The 20,599-nt window shown below is 45.5% G+C and overlaps 1 protein-coding gene across 1 annotated transcript in view; it reads right to left on the minus strand.

The window, feature by feature from the left end:
* LOC142290139 (uncharacterized) overlaps nt 1-20,599 on the minus strand; it is a 203,424-nt gene that overhangs the window by 153,101 nt on the left and 29,724 nt on the right. Inside the window, exons 3-4 of the mRNA XM_075334076.1 lie at nt 3,027-3,083; nt 1,013-1,100 (exon numbers count right to left, since the gene is read on the minus strand). Coding sequence (XP_075190191.1) covers nt 1,013-1,100; nt 3,027-3,083 — 145 coding nt within the window. The remainder of the gene's footprint in view (nt 1-1,012; nt 1,101-3,026; nt 3,084-20,599) is intronic.

Here is a 20,599-nt window from a genome sequence, read left to right on the forward strand (position 1 = left end):
CAGATTGGAAGTGCACTGAGGTGTGTCAATGTACTGGGAAGAATCAATGTCTTCAGACACCCCCCTTGCCATGCAGTTCAAGGCTGATATTCATATAACTTCTACATTACATTTTTCTTAAAGGGAACCTGTCATCAGAAATTTTGCACTATACCTAAAAGATTCCCCCTCTGCAGCTCCTGGGCTGCATTCTAGCAATGTTCCTGTTGTTTATGTGCCCCCTTTCTGACCAAAATAAAGACTTTGTAAAGTGGTACCTTTTTGTGCGCGCATGCGCAACACATTACCAGCGGTCACTGCACATTGCAGTCCTGCGAGAGTGGCACGGTGAATGCGCGAGATTATGGCCGCCCATAATCTCGCGTATACGCCGTGCCACTCTCGCGGGACTGTGCAATGTGCACAGTGTGACCGCTGGTGACGTGCTGCACATGCGCGAGATTATGGGCGGCGTTGTGACTTTCATCAGCAAGTACCCGCCCATAATCTCATGCTCGCTTTCACCGCCGCCTCCACCGTTCTGCGCAAGCGCTGGCCAGCTTACCTTACGTCACCTCTTTGAAATTGCACGATAGGGGACGGCCTAAAGCGACAGGGAGGCAGACTAACGGCCACCAGAGAGCCCGCCCCCGTGTACCATTATCAAGATCTGAATACAAAAAGGTACCACTTTACAAAAGTCTTTATTTTGGCCAGAAAGGGGGCACATAAACAACAGGAACATTGCTAGAATGCAGCCCAGGAGCTGCAGAGGGGGAATCTTTTAGGTATAGTGGAGTGGGAGACAAATCTCAGCAGCTTATTTTATGTGGACAAAGAATTGGACATATTGAACTCCAACATAAGTGATCTATCTTTTCCTCCACATGTTCTACCAAGAGACAATAAGAAGGTCCCCATTGACTCTTCCCAGGTTGAAACTGGAGTGGTCAGGTGACATTCATACCATGTGTATAGTCAAATATTATTTCACAATGCCTTCCCAATGGTAGAAATATGGAATGATCTATACCTAATTGCAGTTTATCCTGATTAATAGATAGCATATGTGTATTTTCCTCTGGAGATGACTTTGGTCCAAATGGTAGAATTGATGTGATCTAAGAAATACATAAAAATATATATTATTTTATTAACATAAAACACATGCATGTGTAATTTTAGCTTCCTCATTCCAGCTTAAAGGGGTTGTTTTCACCTGTGACATCAATAGCATACTAGCTGTCGTACCTGGTGTTGCCCAGGAGAGTAACTAAATGTCTCTGTGTCTGTCTGTCTCCCTGTCTGTCTGCCTCTATTTCACTCTATGTGTGTGTCTGTGTGTCTCTGTTTCTGTGTCTCTATGTGTGTTTGTCTCTGTATGTGTATGTCTCTGTCTGTGTCTATATGTGTCTCTATGTGTCTCTGTCTGTGTGTCTCTGTCTATGTGTGGATCTCTGTGCGTAAGTGTGTTTTTTTTCTTTGTGTGTCTCTGTCTGTCTCTGTGTGTCTGTGTCTCTGTGTATTTCTGTGTCTCTATGTGTGCGTCTCTGTGTCTCTCTGTGTGCGTCTGTGTGTGTCTCTCTGTCTTTCTGTGTGTTTCTCTCTCTGTGTCTCTGTGTGCCTCTGTCTCTGTGTGCCTCTCTGTGTGTCTCTGTCTCTGTGTGCCTCTCTCTGTCTCTGTGTGCGTGTCTCTGCATGTCTGTGTGTCTCTGTGTGTCTCTGTGTGTCTCTGTTTGTGTGTCTCTTTGTGTCTCTGTATCTCTATGATTCTGTGTGTCTGTCTGTGTCTCTGTGTGTGTCTCTGTCCCTGTGTGTGTCTCTGTGTATGTCTTGGTCTCTGTGTGTGTCTCGGTCTCTGTGTCTTTACCGATATCATATTACCTCACACATAAGCTGTCTTATAGTAAGAGTGTCCTTTGTTGCCTATAGCAACCAATCACAGCTGCTATTAGTGAGCTGTAGCTCTCAGCTCCATTGACTTAAATGTAAGCAGGTTTTTTTGGCGAATAACTAAAGCGCAGGGTTACAATTTCCTGTCAAAACATAGTCTATGATGTTCCCTATATGATGTAAATAGTGGACATACATACATATACACAGACACACACATACAGCTTTATATAATATATTGGTGGTACGCTCATCTATTGGATACTAATGGGATATTCTATCAATAAGCGATCAATGTCCCGGATAGGACAACCTCATTAATCTGGTTAATGCTTAACTATAGGCAAGATGGTGAAACAGAGATTAGACCATATATTTACTATTTATATACTTGTTTAATGGAATTTTATCATTCCAAATTCACTTTAAACCTTATTTCCATTTTGTTTAAATATTGATATCTAAGGGGTACTTTGCACACTACGATATTGCAGGTGCGATGTCGGTGGGGTCAAATTGAAAGTGACGCACTTCCGGCGTCGCTGTCGATATCGTAGTGTGTAAATCCTTTATGATACGATTAACGAGCGCAAAAGCGTCGTAATCGTATCATCGGTGTAGTGTCCGACATTTTCATAATGCCGCTGCAGCGACGGTACGATGTTGTTCCTCGTTCCTGCGGCAGCAAACATCGCTGTGTGAGAAGCCGCAGGAGCGAGGAACATCAGCTTACCTACGTCACCGAGGCTCACGCCGGCTATGCGGAAGGATGGAGGTGGGCGTGATGTTTACGTCCCGCTCATCTCCGCCCCTCCGCTTCTATTGGCCGCCTGCCGTGTGACGTCGCTGTGACACCGCACGACCCGCTCCCTTAGGAAGGAGGCAGGTTGCCGGCTAGAGCGACGTCGCAGGGCAGGTGAGTGCATGTGAAGCTGCCGTAGCGATAATGTTCGCTACGCCAGGAATCACAAGATATCGCTGCTGCGATGGAGGCGGGACTATCGCACTCGACATCGCAGCATCGGCTTGCGATGTCGTAGTGTGCAAAGTACCCCTAAGTCTACCCTTGCTCTAGACTGCCACTTCAGATATGAGACACAGAAAAAGGGAGGAATGGAGGTAGAAAACAAGGACAGAAAAATGTATGATGTTACCTCTTCAGAAAGAAGCAGAAATAAACGCCAAGTCAATTTGTACCAAAAGAATGGATTCTAGGAAAAGAATGGAAGAAAAAGAACACAGGTGGGAAATAGCAAACCGATAAGTTATCCATGTTTATTAGAATTTCTGTCAAGGAGCGATACTGCCTTTATAAAAACAATCTGAAATGTATCCCTTCACTCCATAGAGTAGGTTCACATCCATCATACATAGTGGTTATGGACTAATCCACTGCATATTACTATAGCAGCATTGTGGGGGACATTTATGAAACCTAGGTTAAAAGAGGCACTGTAATTGTTTGCACATTTTGCATCATTGAGTTCTGAGAGCAACTTTCTGTCAACAAAAACATTTGAAAAACATTTTTTTTCAGATGAGTTTTCTGCAGGGGGAGGCATATGCATTGAAACGATATTTTTTGTGTGGGGTGGTAATTAAAGTCAGACAATTTAGAAAAAAAATAAATGATGCCACAAAAATGGCATACAGGGATTAATAAAGTCCCCACTTGTATGTAGGGGTAGGAAAGATGGACAGACTAGTAGACATGTCTTGATGGCTAGCTAGGAAGTTGAATGGAGGAGATTGAGTTCATGGAACAGTGAATCGGGTCAAGGGATTGCAAGTCTAGATATTGTTAAATGAAGTAGTTAAGATAAACTTATTGTTGGTAATGGTGCGGACCATGGACAACACATGGACTGCACCCTGGCCAAGCTTAACCAATGTGCAAGTTTACTAAGTTTACAAGAGTAATTTTTCACACAGACCATTGGAAATTCACATTTTTGTAAAGAATGAAAGGCACATGGAGACATTTATGAGCAGAATTGCTACAAGCTCGATTTTAAAGGAAACCTGTCAGGTCCCATATGCGTTCTAACCTACAAGCAGGGTGATGTGTGGCCTATAAACCCCTTCCTACACATCCCTGTGTTGTAATATTGTGTAATATGAATGTATAAAAACAAGTTTTATTACTTACATGTTCCCTATGTAAATGATCAGAGGCTCTAGTCCCCTGGGCGTCGCATCGCCCTGCGAGCGTGATACTATGGATTTACTTGAGCGACGTCACCGTTACCGCCTAGAAATCCAGCGCGTGTGCGCTTCTCATTCGCGCAGCCTTCTTAGCCGAGTGCACCTTACAAATATGTCCTCTACGTTTGGTCTTTGGTTCCGCAGTGTACTTGAGCCAGGTTAGAGGCTCCGGTCATTCACAGAGCGTGTCTAAAGCCATCAAGCAAACACCCGACACAGCGCATGACCAGAACCTCTAACCTGGCTCAAGTATACTGCGGAACCAAAGACCAAACGGAGAGGACATATTTGTAAGGTGCACCCGGCTAAGAAGGCTGTGCGAAAGAGAAGCGCACACGAGCGGGATTTCTAGGTGGTAACGGTGACGTCGCCCATGTAAATCCATAGTTTCACGCCCACAGGGCGATGCGACACCCAGGGGACTAGAGCCTCTGATCATTTACATGGGGAACATGTAAGTAATAAAACGTTTTTTATACATTCATATTACACAATATTACAACACAGGGATGGGTAGGAAGGTGTTTCTAGGCCACACAATACCCTGCTTATATGTTAGAACGCATATGGGTTCTGACAGGTTCCCTTTAACAACAACCACCTGAACCTGGCCTAATGGGGAGCGAGTAGGAGAACTAAAATTTGTGCTGTATTGGAAAGCCACCCAAGGTAAAAAAAATGCCTATGAAGCAAGTTCAATTTTACACTAAAAGCCCATTTGAATTAATCCCATTGTTTGAGAGAGGGAGGGTCTTGGGTTTTCCAAAACAGTAATATTAACGACTTTGCTACTCTAATCAAAACAGTAATATTAACGACTTTGCTACTTTAAACATGTTGATAAGTGATCTCTTCTAGGGCAGAAAGAAAAAAAAAATAGTATAGCACACCATAGATAGTACACCATAGTAAAATAGAACAGCACACCACACCGGAGGTAGTCTGTAATTTCCTCTTAACTTGAAGCTTCGGAGCCCAACATTAGTGTTGAGCGAGTGGTTGACTATTCGTATTCGCTATGCTGTTAGCGAGCACTGTCTGCTACTCGCATATTCTTTATGAGTAGCGGGCGCAATGTAAGTCAATGGGAAATACTTGCAAAGTAGCGAGTAATCCGAAAGCCGTATTTTTTGTGCGAGTAGCGAATAGTACGGCTTTCAGGTTACTCGCTACTTAGCGAGTATTTCCAACTGACTTACATTGTGCCCGTTACTCATAACGAATATTCGTGTAGCGGACAGTACTCGCTAACAACATAGCGGGTACGAATAGTCAACTACTCGCTCAACACTACCCGACATGGATAAGGCAGCAGCCAACCGGACAAACTAGATGAATGTGAGGAACCAGAAAAAATCTAGCTTGGTCTCCATAATAGCTGATAAAACCAGTTGCTTTATTCATATATCGGCAGTCTCCTCAGACTACATGTTTCGGCGTAAGAACACCTTCTTCCAGGTCTCTTAATATCAAGAAGCTGCCAAACTTTAACCTATATCGGATAGTAAAAATATATACATGATTCATGGATAGATTAACTATACAAACCATTATAATATATAAAGAAAGACCTGGAAGAAGGCATTCTTACACTGAAACGCGTAGTCTGAGGAGACTGCTGATATATGTTCATGTGTTAAATGTCTGTTACATATTTTACCTGGATTGGAATAAAGCATCTGGTTTTATCAGCTATTACAGAGACCCAGCTGGATTTTTTCTGGTTCCTCATATTCTTTTAGCAAGAAGGTGTGTTAGTAAGCCCCCAAATATCCCCACAGTGATGTAGAAAGAAAAATGCGCTCGCTACAAATTTTACATGAGATATGTTTCTTATTTGCAATAATTAAGGAGTTAAGGGAACTCCTACTAGATACCGTAAATGCCATACTGCCATGGGTGGACAGCAATGCATTAATATGTTTTTGAGAGGGTTACATTAATTTTGTAAGTTAAGTTTGCTGTTCTAATCCCCCTGGAGAGCATTTTGAAGAGATTCTCTTAAAATCTGATATGTTAACAAAATGTAAATGTTATAGGACAAAGGCAGCTCTGTCCATGGAGGTTTTTTCCAGTTTTTTGATACAAGCTAAGTGGTAGAAAGATTTGTTAATCACTCCTTTCAAGAGGACCTTTCACCTGTTTGAGCATGTTAAACTGATCACATCATGGCATAGTGATTGCAGAGCAAAATACAGTTTTTATTTTATAATTTCTACCCTCCATAGTGGAGAAATTAGCTAGTAAAGTTCAGGTTATAATTTATGTCATGGTTCATCTGGGTGTTACCAGAGATTTGTGTCTGGCGGCATGTACTTCTTCCATCTATGAAGTTGACCAATCATAAGCAGGCAGCCTCATGCAGGGGGAAAATAGATCACGCCCTCCTCTACTCACTGATCTCTGCAACTACTGTGTAGTGATACAGCACAGCTGAGTTATCAATACAAACACTTGCAGATTTCATCTCACAGCAGTTTGTGTGAGTGGAAAGTAAGAGATGACCATGCTGCAAGATGATATCTGGAAGTGTTTGTAATGATATATAACTTGGCAGCTACAGTGTAGCTATACAGAAGAGCTGAGATATGTATCATTACAATCCTTTCCAGATCTCATCTCATCTCACAGCATTTAATGTGGGAAGAGTGTGAAAGCGGACTGCATTGGCAGATGAGAGCTAGAAGTGTTTATAATGATATATAACTATGCAGCTACTGTAGAGAGATACACAAAAGAAAAATTAGTCACAGATCCTATTTGCTCATATACAGTTGTGCTCAAAATTTTACATACCCCAGCAGTTGTTTTTATTTTCTTGGCCTTTTTTTCCAGAGAATATGAATGATAACACAAAAACTTTTTTTTCCACTCACCCTGATCACATACCCTGGTGATTTTGGCCTGGTAACCTGCACAGAAGTTGACTAAAATGGGTTTGAATGGCTAATAAAGGTAACATTCTCACCTGTGACCTGTTTGCTTGTAATCAGTGTGTGTGTGTGTTGCGCCCAGAGATATGGGGTACTCGGTCCCGGGCACTGTCTCTCTTGGAAATTTCATGGTGGTGGCCGTTGCCTGTTTGCGTGCCCTGGGTCCTTTTTGTAATGGGGTGCATTTAGAGGGGATTTAGGTTAGTGTTCATACTTGACGCCACTTGCAGTGTTGCAGCTATGTATGTGGAGCCGCCGCTGCAGAATGTCACTACTGGGGTTGGTGGTAATTGCAGCCTGGATGGTAGGCCCTCCGCAAGCAGGGCCAGGCCCCAGAGGGTGTGATGGGGGTCGGAAGAAGATAGTCCACACAGAGGTATAGTGCAACTGGTTTTTACTCACTGCTGGTAGGTGGTAACAGGTTACCCGAGGCCAGGTGGTTTCACCTCTAGATCACCTTCGTCCCAGTGCCAGTGTAGTAATCTGGTACCTTCTTCCCCTGCACCTGTTTCTGGTAAATGGGTCACCATGGTGTAGAGCAACTGGGGGTCCCCGTCCGGTCATTTGTTCACTTCTGTCCGCCTGACGGTAGCGTGAAACCTGAGAGGTTGGATTCTTAGGGTCAGCGAGGTCCTTGATGGTCCCCTCGCTGTGCAGGTGTTAACTGGTCAGCTTGAAGCTCTTTCCTGTACTAGGGTCCTGTACCCAGTCGGTGCGTAGTTCCGGGAGTACTCCACCGTACTCCACCGGCAACTACTCTGCTGGGTACCAGGTCACTGTCAACTAGAGTCAGGACTTCACTTTTCTTCCACCTTCACTCCTCGCTTGTCTGACACTTGTCTCACTACTCTCCACAGTCTGCCCCTCCCAACTGTGATTATGAAATGGAAATTCAGTGGCTCTGTAAAATACAAACCATGATCAGGTAGACCAACAAAAATTTCGGCCACAACTGCCAGGAAAATTGTTCGGGATGCAAAAAAAACCCCACAAATAATATCAGCTGAAATACAGGACTCACTGAAAACTAGCGGTGAGGCTGTTTCAAGAAATACAATAAGGAGGTACTTGAAGAAAAATGGGCTGCATGGTCGAGTCGCCAGAAGAAAGCCATTACTATGCAAATGCCACAAAGTATCTCGCCTACAATATGCCAAACAGCACAGAGACAAGCCTCCAAACTTCAGGAACAAGGTCAGTTGGAGTGATGAGACCAAAATCAAAATTTTTGGCCACAACAATAAACATTATGTACCGCCCCGACAGCGGATCAAACCGATTGGATCCATGTGGCTACTTGTGGCTCAAGGGTCTCTAGACCTGAGGGCTTGGGGCCACTCTAAATGTGATGGGGGATTATTTACAGGGTAGTTATATTTCGTGACGTCACCCGTGGTGTGTGGTAATAAAGGGATACCGCCGCTGCCGTTGGGAGTACCCGGGGTGATGGAGTGGGGCAGCAAGGTGTCGTTGCCCTCCACGGGTAGGGGAAGGCCTCGGGACTCGGTGGGATGCCGTGGGATGCAGGGGTCACTCAGGCACTCACTCAGTTATTAAGCAGACGTTGACAATTGAGTAAACCAAGTCTCTGACTGCCGTTGTCTCTCAGAGGGGAGCTCGTCCGGGTCCCGTCCCCTACAGTGTTTCCTGGTGATCCATGACCTTCCTCCTGGCACAAAGTTTAACTTCAACCTGGTGGCCCAGTAGTCTGGAACTTGCTGGGCCCCGCTCCACACTGTGGCTAAGTGTAGGAGCCTGCTCTCAGGGCTCACGCTTGGGATTTTCTTGGGCTGCTTGTATGGAAGGCCTTATCCCCCTCGTGCTAGTGCCCCGATTCTGGAGCGGGTGGGAACAGATCATAAAGGCTCCCAGATGGGCGACTCTATTCCGCTCAAGCCGTCCACTGGTGTTCCAGGTGGGTGTGGTGCAGTGTGTCTCTAGGATTTGATTTATTGTTGGAGGCAACACTGTAAGATAGGGACCCAGAACCATGAGGGACTCGAATATTGCCCGGAAGGGCAGTTTGTGCAGTACCGTGTGATGGCCTGATAGTTCAGGGGCTTCACATTTACATGTGTAAAGGTGTTAACAAGGAATATGATGAAAGGAATACCATTCCTACTCTAAAGCATGGAGGTGGATCATTGATGATGTGGGTATGTGTGAGCTACAACGGCACAGGAAGATTGGTCAAAGTTGAAAAAAAGATGAATGCAGCACGTTATCAGCAAATAGTGGAGGCAAATTTGCACTCATCAGCAAAGAAGATGCGCATGGGATGTACTTGGACGTTCCAACATGATAACGATCCAAAACACAAGGCCAAGTCGTCATTGGCTACAGCAGAACAAAGTGAAGGTTCTGGAGTGGCCATCTCAGCCTCCTGACCTCAATATCATTGAGCCACTCTGTGAAGAAATCAAAGAACGCATTTCATGCAAGAAAGCCCAGGAATTTACAGGAACTGGAGCCTTTCTGCCAAGAAGAAGGGGCAGCTTTACCATCTGACAAAATAAAGAGCCTCATTCACAACTACCAGAAAGACTTCAAGCTGTCATTGATGTTAGAAGGGGTATGTGAGCACAGTATTAAGAACTGGGGTATGTAAACTTTTGCTCAGGGTCTTTTGGATGTTTTTGGTTGTCATTATGATTTAAAAAGAGAAAACACAGTAGTTTGACAATAAATGACTTCACCCAACCACTAACCATGAGTGGGAAAAAAAGATTTTCTGTTATCATTCATATTCCCCAAAAAAAGGCCAAGAAAGCAAAAAATCTGCCGGGGTATGTAAACTTTTGAGTACAACTGTATTTGTAGACTTTTAGTCCAGGAGAGGCATGAAACTAGAATAGGCTCCAAAAAAAGAAAAGGAACCTTGCCACGGTTGATGGGCAGACATGAATTGCCCAATTTGTGCGCTAAGTAAATTCATTTTTTTTAAGTATATTCTATATAGCATTAAAGCAGTTTATAAAATATACTATGCAGAAGCGGTTTCTGCCCCAAACCATGCAATACCTTGTCACTGGATTTATAGGTCAGCTTCAGTCCTCCTTATGGAAACAGTGGTCATGGGTGCACGTAGACAAAGGAAGAAAAATTCCAAACCAGTGTCCAGGAAGTTGAAGTTTACAGCATACACCATCCAGTAATCCAAAGTGCTTTATTCCATCGTAAAGTGCAGTTAAAAGTAGCGGGGAGAGAGCTGGGTGCAGGCCCCCTATGGACAACTGCCGTTTCGCACCTCCTTGTGGTTCAATGGGTCCAATCGTTGAAACACATGAAGGTGCGAAACAGCCGTCGTTCATAGGGGGCCTGCACCCGGCTCTCTTCACGCTACTTTCAACTGCACTTTACAATGAAATAAAGCACTTTGGAATAGTGGATGGTTTATGCCGTAGATTTCTACTTTCTGGACACTGATTAAAGCAGTTTATATTTCATTTATTCATTGTTTGCAAATACGGTATATTAGCATTTACAAAGTGCTGCTTTTTTTTCTTTTCCTTGTGTTTTGTGTAGTTATAGCAGACGGCACCTGCTCACATTTGCTATGTTCTATTTGGAGATGCACTTTGTTTTATTTTTTTGTGGAGAGATGCAGCAGAGCTGAGTTCTATATCATAACATCTCTGGTAACACACAGTTGAATTACAACATAAATTATAACCTAAATAAACTGTAAAAGCAAGTATATCCAGAAAGTAGAGGAGAAATTAACTACAGTGGAACCTTGGCTTATGAGCATAATTGGTTCCAGCAGTGTGCTCTTAAACCAAGTTACTCTTATATCAAAGCAAATTTTCCCATAAGAAATAATTGAAAACGCAGACAATTTGTTCTACAACCCAAAAATATTTACTGTATTTATACAAACTTACTACAGTAATACAAAATAATGTACTGTATGCATATACAATTATTACAGTACACTAATACAACATACTGTACAGTACAGTAAAAAACATATAAAGCAAATCAAACTGCACGTTAGCTTACAGTAGAATTGTTGGTGTGCGGGAGGTACACTATAGAGAGAGGAAGTGATGTATATGTGACGCCCTGGGCAAGCCAGGGGTCACAGGTCACAACACCACAAGCACCCCACATTCCCTGCAGGTACACACAAGGTCAAATCTAAAATCCTTGTTGCCTTCCTCCAGGGGCTGGTGTCCACACCAGGGGGTGGGCCAGGCGGTTGGCTCTGCCCACCAAGGAGTTCACAGCCCTGGAGGCGGGAGAACCAGGCAGTTGAGCTCAGGCAGAGCTTGAGTGAGAACGGAGTCCAGCTAGGGAGTTCAAAGTGAGTGGAAGTGGTAGAGGAGCTAAAGTAAGAGCAACAGGGAAAGTGACAGAAAGAAGCCTGAAGTTAGTCCGGGTGTGTGCCCTGGACTGAGACAGCAAGGTTGGCAGACGGCGGTGACCGTCTGCAGGCGAGACTGATTGGAGGTTGCCGAAAGGACCGTGGACGGGTGGTGACCCGGCGGTACCGGAGCGGTATACGAAGATTAGTCAGCACCAGGGCAGGGGCCTTTCGGATCCCGGCAAGGCTAGGAGTCGCCGAATTTGCCAAATCCGTCAGTGAAGGGGACGACTGTCTCCCAACAACCAAGTCCCGTTTGAAGGCAACAGTCCAACCGTTAAGGGGAGACACCGCCACCGCCAAGGCACCAGTTTCCCAGGGCCAGCGCCCGCGGGCAAGAGTGGAGCTCCTCCGGCTCATATCCAAGCTGGGGAGCGGGTTAACGGTGGGAACCCATCGCTACCAAACAACAACACATAGGTGCAGGGAAGAGACCGTCACCGTCAACTGCAGGGGAAGTCAGCACCGTAACCGTCCGAAGGTCCCGTCCAACCAGCCGTTTGTTTACCGAGAACTGTGTCGTGTTTACTGGCTGAGTGAGTACCTCCGTGCCGTGCGGCACAGCGCTGTCCCCGCGCCCCTGCACCTCCACAGGCCCCATACCCGCCTGTCCACCATCCCAACCCCATCACTGGGCCCCGGGATCACCAACCCCTTCCCACGGAGGGGCAACACAACAACTGGCTGCTCCACACCATCATTCCCGGGATCCCCAGCCAGAGCAGCGGTGGTGTACATTCAATCACCACAACCGTAGGTGGCGTCACGGACAATAAACTATCCCCAAATTCCAATCCCCTTTCACTCACGGGCGAGGAGCGCCGCTCGAGTCCCCGGGATCCGGCCCATCGCTCGAGCCACCGAGCAGCAGCAGCAGCAGCAGGCCGCAGCAGCCGCAGCGGCAGCCGGACCCGAGCAGTGGGAGAGCGCGGCGTCCCCTCCTCCGCCCGCGACATATAAACATGACAACCTTTATTCTACTACAATACACAAAAAACAACCACACCCCAAATCTATTCTCCCCAAAATAAGGGCAGAACTAAGCCAAATGTGGGGAAGAAAAACTGCTCAGGCAGATTACAGGATAAGCAATATGCTGCACTGGTTAGCAGAAAGAAAGTACAATACTATATCCACAAATACAAACTGATAGACATGTTTTATAGTATATACTGCACAATGGTATACTGTATACACTACATATGTACAGAAAGCTACCTCCATAGCGTGTCAGAGAGTGGTGAAAGGACAGAACCGGAAGTGTACACAGTGAGTATTTGCTCTTATTGCAAATCATTGTTCTTAAACCAAGTTACAAATTTTTAATAAGCTTTGCTTGTCTTGCAAAACACTCTCAAATCAAGCTACTCTTAATCCAAGGTTCCACTGTACTATGTTTTACTCAGCTCAGCAGGCTTTTTTCCATGATGTAGCCGTGCTGAAACTGGGGAAAGGTTCTCTTTAAGAAGTAAATCTGAGCTTAATTTATATGGAAATCCTTTAGTGAAGAGAAGGAAGTAGTTGAAATGTTCAGGAACCCAGATTTCATATCCAGCAGGGCCTACAGTGATCAAACATTGATCACCTGTCCTATGGATAGGTGCTACAGGTCTACTACAGGTGTTACTCCTATAAGTGCATCAATCTTCATAGGTAATAGAAAAAGCAGTCAAGAAGGCACAGCCCTTGGGTTAGAAATTGTATAGTTAGGAGCCTAGGTTTCTGGTACTCCACAAAAATTTGAAGAAAGGAGAGGCTCGTAAAGAATTGCGGAAGTTTCATAGTAACTGGAGAACAAACAGAATCTGTGGCAAAATACAAGTTTTGAGATAGTGATTCTTTCTATACAGAATATGTTAAAATTGTTGTCCAGTAAACAAGGAGAGATCTGGAAAAAATTGAGCAATTGTTACACATGCTCACTGCTATTCCACTCGCATGAAGGACTTTGTCATCATGTATTTATCACCTTTTCACCGGAACATTAAGGCTGTGTGCGCACATGTGCGTGTTGCATGCTTTTACGCTGCGTTTAGAACTGCAGCGTAATTGCATGCGTCCTGCGTCCCCTGCACAATCTATGTAGATTGTGCATGATACGTGCGCACGTTGCTTTTATGAACGCAGCGATTTGGGTGCTAAAATTTTGACCCAAATCCGTGCGTTCATAAAAGCAGCATGTCAATTATTCCGTGTGCTTTGGATGCAGCTCCCACTCTGTCTATGGTGGGGCAGCAGCCATAGCGCATGAAATCGACTTTTATTCTGCTGAAACACTGCATCCATTACACAGTGTTTCTGCAGCGATTTGAAGCGCACATGTGCTGTCAAATCACTGCAGAAATCTCAGCAGGTATGTGCGAACATAGCCTTAAGGAGTTGTCCGACATAAAGTCCCAAACATTTTTTAAGCTAATCTGTGCTGTATTGTCATATAAAACATCCCTACATTATTTTTTTTGTTCCTCTTGAATTATCCCTTTATTCTCTGCAGCTCTTTGTTTACATTCAGGTCAACCAAACATGACATCTTCCTATGCCATACATCACAGTCAGAGCTGGCACTGCCCGGCCTCACTGTCCAGCTCCGCAACCTGCAAAGATGGGCACATAACTATATTATATGTGCGGTGGATGTGAGGTGATTGTGCTGCACAGATGAGACATCATTGCTCTGTATATTCAATCATTGGAAATACAGAGCAGTGATCCTGCTTCTCTCATCTGTGACAGCACAATCACCTCACAAATAATGTAGTAACATGCCCATCCCTGTTCCCATAATATAGTAATGTCCCCTTTCCTTGTGCCCTTCCTGTAGCAATGTCCCCTTACCTTGTGCCCATGCTGTATATAGTAATGTGCCCTTGGGCTCCTCTTCTTGTAGTAATGCTCTGTCCTGTAGAATTGCCCCATAGTCTGCCATTCACACACACAAAAAAACCCACAAACACAATTCTTTCTCACTTGTCCTTGTTCCCTCGGTGTCCTGCCTCTTGCGGCCGCAGCCCCCTTATTACTGATCACGGCCTCTGCCGGAGCCGTGCAGTCAGCGCTTTATAGCAGAGGACTGATTTCCAGGCGCTGTGCAGGGATGCACTCTCTATGCAGCTTCTCCAGTGATCTGCTGCTGGCTTCTGAATTGCCTGCGGCTGATCATAGTTGTGTACAGAGCTCGGCTCTGCAGAGCACCTGGGAATCTGTCATCTGTTATAAAGCGCTGACTGCACAGCCCCCTGCAGAGGCCACGATCAGCAAGGGGCCTGCACGCCACAAGCAGAATCAGGGGCTGCAGCTGACAGCGCTTTATATCAGTTGACAGATTCCCGGGTGATCTGCAGAGCCGAGCTCTGTATACTGCTACTGCAATGATCCATCCGCTGCTGGCTTCTGAATGGCTGGTGGCTGATCATAGCTGTATACAGCGCTCCCATCTGCACAGCGCCAGTGAATCAGTCATCTAATATACAGCGCTGACTGCACGGGCCCCCAGCACAGGCAGCGTTTAGCAAGGGGGCCATTAGTCTGTGCGCCACTAGCAGCATGGGGGCTGCATGCAGCATACCGGCAGCGAGACCCCTGCACTATGGGATGTGTGGGAGGGTGCAGGGAAGGGGAGCGGGGACGCTACACACTGTACCTGCTCAGCAGGGCGGCTACATGACGTCTCCTGTGATGCCCATCTACAAGGCGAGCATAAGCTCCTGCACTTGTCGTTGTGACACCACAGGAAGAAGCAAAATTCCAGCAGGAGAGGTCACATGACCGCTCTGAGCTGGGGGAGAAGGGCTGACAGCAGGGTAGGTAAGTAGTCACTATCTACTTACCTGCCCCAATGTAGCCCAATAGTGTAATGACAAGAAAAAGGCAAAATAAGCGGATAACCCCTTTAAGGGAGCAGAAAAGGTCACACATGTTCACTTCTTTTTCAGTCACACAGCAAACGTTTGGACTACAGTCCCAGTAGTCGGACTCCCAACAATCATATTTATCACCTATTCTGAATGAGTGATATGTGATGTTTATGGGACAACCCTCATAAATTGAACAATTTATAGCTATCAGAGAAAAAAAGTGATCTGGTTGATTTAATGTGACACCCTGACAAAATCAGGGTGTCACAGATGACTGCACCCCTCTTCTAGGTGCAGGATTCCCTCCTCCTTGAGTCACCATCACAATCCCCATCCAGGTACACAACACCAGCCAGCAAACCCTAGTCACCCACCATGACAATAGGGACACACCAGTGAGCGGGGCCAAGCGGATGGTGACACCCATCTAAGGGTTCTGACGTGTTGTGTGTAGGGCAGAGACAGAACAGTCAGTCAGTCAGAAACAGTCAGACACAAGGAGTGAGAAGGAGACAGTGAGAGAGACGGGGTGAGGAGTGTGAAGTGACAGGGTAGTCAGAGGTTGGAACTCCTGGATTACCGGACTACTGACAAGTGACTAGGTGGCAGTCGGCAGACAGGGCCACAGGCGACGGAGATCTGGTCGCGGGAGACCTTAAGTGGACCGGGGCAGGGTTGTAGCCCGCCAGTACCGACAGCGGGAATCCGGTCTGGAGCCATGTACGACAGGGTACCTGGATCCTAGAGCAAGGACAGCTTCACACACCTTACTATTTGACCAGCCGGGGACAAGATTTCAGGTCTTGTCCCACAGGAGGCACACATAGAGCGAGACGGAAGCCCAAGGAGGGGGATAGGGCTCTGCAATTGCCTGCTAAGATCCCACGGGTCAGTTCTCGCGGGCCACAGCTCCCAACACACAGTATCACCGGGAGTGGACTTCCCCATTTCATGCGGAGTAGTTAACAAAAAGGACACAAACACTAATTGCAGGAGGAAGGGCCCCCTATCTGCTGTACCAGGGAGCGGGATCCGAACACACCCGCCGGAGGTCACCGGTCACTGGCAATTTGGTTTACCATCTGGATTCTATGTGAATTTATTCAGGAACTGTGAGTACACCTACACCATTGGGTCCGACCCTGCAAGTTGTGCTCCGCAGCACCATCCTACCTGTAATGGGGCCCCGGGACAACACCACCCCTACCCGTGGAGGGGATAACATCCAGCTGCCCCACTCCATCGGTCCCGGGTATCACCTTCAGCGGCGGTGTCACCAACAATCACCGCACATCATGGGTGGCGTCACTGACAAACCTCCCCTATATATATAAATCACCCTTTTTCCCTTGCGGGCGACAGACGGGTGCTCGGGCCCAGGTCCGGCTTCCACTCGAGCCACCGCAATGACCACGGATCCGAGCGTCTCGAACAGCCCCCCTGCCGCGGTCTGTCCCCCTGCCCGCAACATTAATGTTTAAATATATAATTTAGTGTTTACTGTTAGGCCACTAAAAGGAGCAAAGCTCGAAAGTGGAACTCTTGGGCAAAGCAGAGACATAACATAGAGCTTGGATTTTGGGCTACTGAGTTAGGCCGTTTTCCCATTGCGGTTTCACCTACGTTAATTAAACCCCCCTCCTCCCCGCAAAAAATGTTTCGGACGCATGCGCCGTCGGGGCCATTGACTATAATAGAGCATGCGTGTGCTCTGTCTTGCACTATTTTCTGGCATATACGTTTTCTGCAGGCAGATACCCAGATTCGGATGTCCACCTGCAGAAAACGTAAATGGTGCAAGACAGAGCACACGCTGACTTCATCTACTCCATTACAGTCAATTTCCCCGTCGGCGCATGCGTCCGAAAGACATTTTGTGTTTGTGGGAGGGGGGCTCGGACGGATGCCCCGACGGGACCAGTGAACGTAGGTGAAAATGCAATGTGAAAGCGGCCTTAGATGACAAAATAATGTAAAATATATTGGAATACTTACTTGAAATTTGTAGTAATGAAGAAATAAAAAATAAAATGAGGAAAAAATAAAGCAAAGTATTGCAATTCCATGAAAAACAGGCTAGGAGTGCTACTGTTAAAAAGGAGAATTTTGAAGGTGTTACACTGCCAAACCGGAACTTCTGCTTCTTAACGGGGTGGTCCAAAACCAAATTTGAATTTTAATGATCGATCACGCTCAGTATGCACTAACCTGCTACCTTGCTCTATATTCCTTTGAATACACAGCGATAGTGTGCTCCCTCTCATGAGAAGCGACAAGCTGCCAAGAGAGCACACTGTCTGTGTGCATTGAAAAGGAGAGGGCATGGCAAGCAAGGGTAGCAGAGATCAGCCTAACCCCAAAACAAATGACAGATGTTGCAGTGGTAAGGTCTTGGCTAGTCTCTGCTCCCCTAACTTGGTGCACTGTCTCTTTTTCAATGCACAGTGACAGTGTGCTCTCTTGGCGGCTCCTTGCTTCTTATGAGAGCTGGCAAGGGTGCGCACTGTCTCTGTGAATTCAAAGAAATATACAGTAAGGTAGCAAGTTAGGGTATACTGAGAGTGCGAATTCACAACCAACACATGCTCAATAGAGCAGGGACTAGCATAGCCGCTGAAACAGACATCACTGGTGACGCTTTGTTGCAGAGTGGGGAAAGCAGCTGTGGTAATGACTGTAACCCTGGCCCCCTGGTGACATCTTGTTTGAGCATTCCAGCAAACAGTGAGGATTCTCAAATGAAACATCATCAAAACGAAACTAAAAAAAAATAACTGTAAATAGCAATAATAAATAAGCAGGAAAATAGAGAGGTAATGGTAATGAATATTTAATTCAGGTATATCATCTTGTCACATGAGGGCTTGTTTTTTGTGGGACGAGCTGTACTTTCAAATGCAACCATGAGTTTTACCATATAGTGTACTGGAAATAGGCAAAAAAAATCCCAAGTGCAGAAAAATTGCAAAAAAGTGCGATTGCACACTTGTTTTTGGGATATATAATTTACTGTGTTCATAATATGGTATAACTGATGTATCGGTGTGACGCTTTAGGTCAGTACAAGTTTGTAGATAACATGTATAGGTTTACCTTTATCTAAGGGGTTAAAAAAATTCTGAAGTTTATCCAAAAAAAAGTGACGCACTTTTTGCTCCATATTCCGTGACTCGTAGCGTTCTCATTTTCCAGGATATGGGCTCAGTGACTACTTATTTTTTGCATCTCCAGATGACATTTTTAATAGTACCATTTTTACACAGATGGTACATTTTTATTGCCTGTTAGTGCATTTTGCGCAAAATTTGCGACGGACAAAAAACATAATTTATGCACTTGGATTTTTTTTTTTTGCTACTACGCCGTTTACTGATCAGATTAATTGATTTTATATTTTGCTAGATCGGGCATTTCTGAATGTGGCGATACTAAATGTGTATATATTTTTTATTTTTTAACTCTTTCATTTTCAATAGAGCGAATGGGGGGGTGATTTGAAGTTTTAGGGGTTTTTTTTGTTTCATTTTTAAATGTTTTTAATTTTTTTAACTTTTATTTATTTTACTAGGCCCCCTAGGGGACAATATGGATCAGCAGTCTGATCGCTGATTCATTTGTGTTGATCAGAGCTCCGTCATTCTGATATCAGAAATGCTGTTCCCCTGTTTCAGCTGCTGGTCTGCCAGCTGTAACAGGAACTACGTCCTGATAGCAACAGAAGTCATCACATGACCCTGTGCTACCATGACAACCATCGGCTCCTAGTGATCGCATCACGGGGCCTGCGATGGCAGCGAGAAAGGCGCATTCCCAGCTGCAGTGACTTAAATCATGCTGTCACATTTTGACAGAATGATTTAAGGGGTTAACAGGAGTGGGTGGATCGTGGATCCACCTGCGCCTGTGAGGCACACGTGTGTGAGGCACACGTGTGCTGTTCAAATCAGCAGGCATGTGCGGAGATCACAGCTGGCTCACAACAGCAGCCGGCGGTGTTAACCCCTTCATGATTTAGGTCATACCGCTACGTCCTCGATCATTAAGGGAGAAGCAACCACCAGGATTTTGCAATATGAACTAAAGGCAGTGCCATACTGGCACTAAGATGCTGAATCCAGGCATACCTGTTGTAGAAAGATCCGATGCTTGGTTGATGAAATATCTTTAATCAAAGTTGCAAAAATACACTGCACTTTGATTGACGGGTGTAACGGCGGGGGGGAGGTCTTTGTTGGTTGGGTCCTCATTGTTAAATCCTCCTCCATCTTCCTCTATGATGTGCCCCCTTTTCTTTGTTTGAATATCGTGCCGCCATTGATATTGTTGGCGGCGAGTGCTAATTCCCACGATAATTCTGTGTTCATTAAAATGGTGACAGATTCCACACATACGTGTACTGTGATCTTTGGTGCCATTTTATTGAAGACACTGTGGTGAAGACTAGGAGTGGTAGGGGCACATGCACAGATGTAAAAAAAAAATCTACACAAGCACCAATGCCTCTCAGTCTTCCCCGCAGAGTCTTCAATAAAATGGCAATGGAGATTGCAGTTTGCGCATGTGCAGACTCTGACGCCATTTTAATGAATAAGGAATTACTGTGGCAATGTGCACACACCACAAACAACAGCAATGGCAGCACAGTGCGATATTCAAATAAATAAAAGGGGGCAAGTCTGGAGGATGCTGGAGGAGGAATAAACGCTGAGGATTTGACCCACAAAGCCCCCCCCCGTTGCACTCATCAATCAAAGTGCAATGTATTTCTGCAACTTTGATTAAAGCTATTTCATCAACAAAGCACTGGATCTTTCAACAACAGGTCTGCCTGGATTCAGCATCTTAGCGCCTGTATGGCACTGCCTTTAGTTCATATCGCAAAATCCTGGTGGTTGTTTCTCTTTAAGGGTGCTTCCACATTGTGTTGTTCCCTATGTTCAGTGGTCTCATTAGGGCTTACATCTGAACCCCCTGCAAAACGGGATTCGGACATATGCGCTGACAGGGCCATTGACTATAATAGTGCAGACGGAGTCATTGTGTGCCCTGTCGTGGTCCATTTTTAGTAGACTACATCTGGATGTCCACCTCCAGTAAACGTATACATCCAAAAATGTTGCACGGTAGGGTACATGGTCATGCTATCTGAACCATTATAATCAATGGCCCCGTCAGTGCATACGTCCAAATTCCATTTTGTAGGGGCTGCATATGTAAGCCTCAACAGGACCACTGAACGTGAGGAACAACGCAATGTGAAAGCACCCTTAGGGAAAACTATTTCTAAAACCTAATTTCCAGTCCAGTGCAAAATACAGTTGTCTACTGCATGCTTTGTGAGCATAAAGAGCAATCATAAGGGTTTGGTT

The sequence above is a fragment of the Anomaloglossus baeobatrachus genome, chromosome 2 (assembly GCF_048569485.1).
Source record: "Anomaloglossus baeobatrachus isolate aAnoBae1 chromosome 2, aAnoBae1.hap1, whole genome shotgun sequence".
Lineage (NCBI taxonomy): Eukaryota > Metazoa > Chordata > Amphibia > Anura > Aromobatidae > Anomaloglossus > Anomaloglossus baeobatrachus.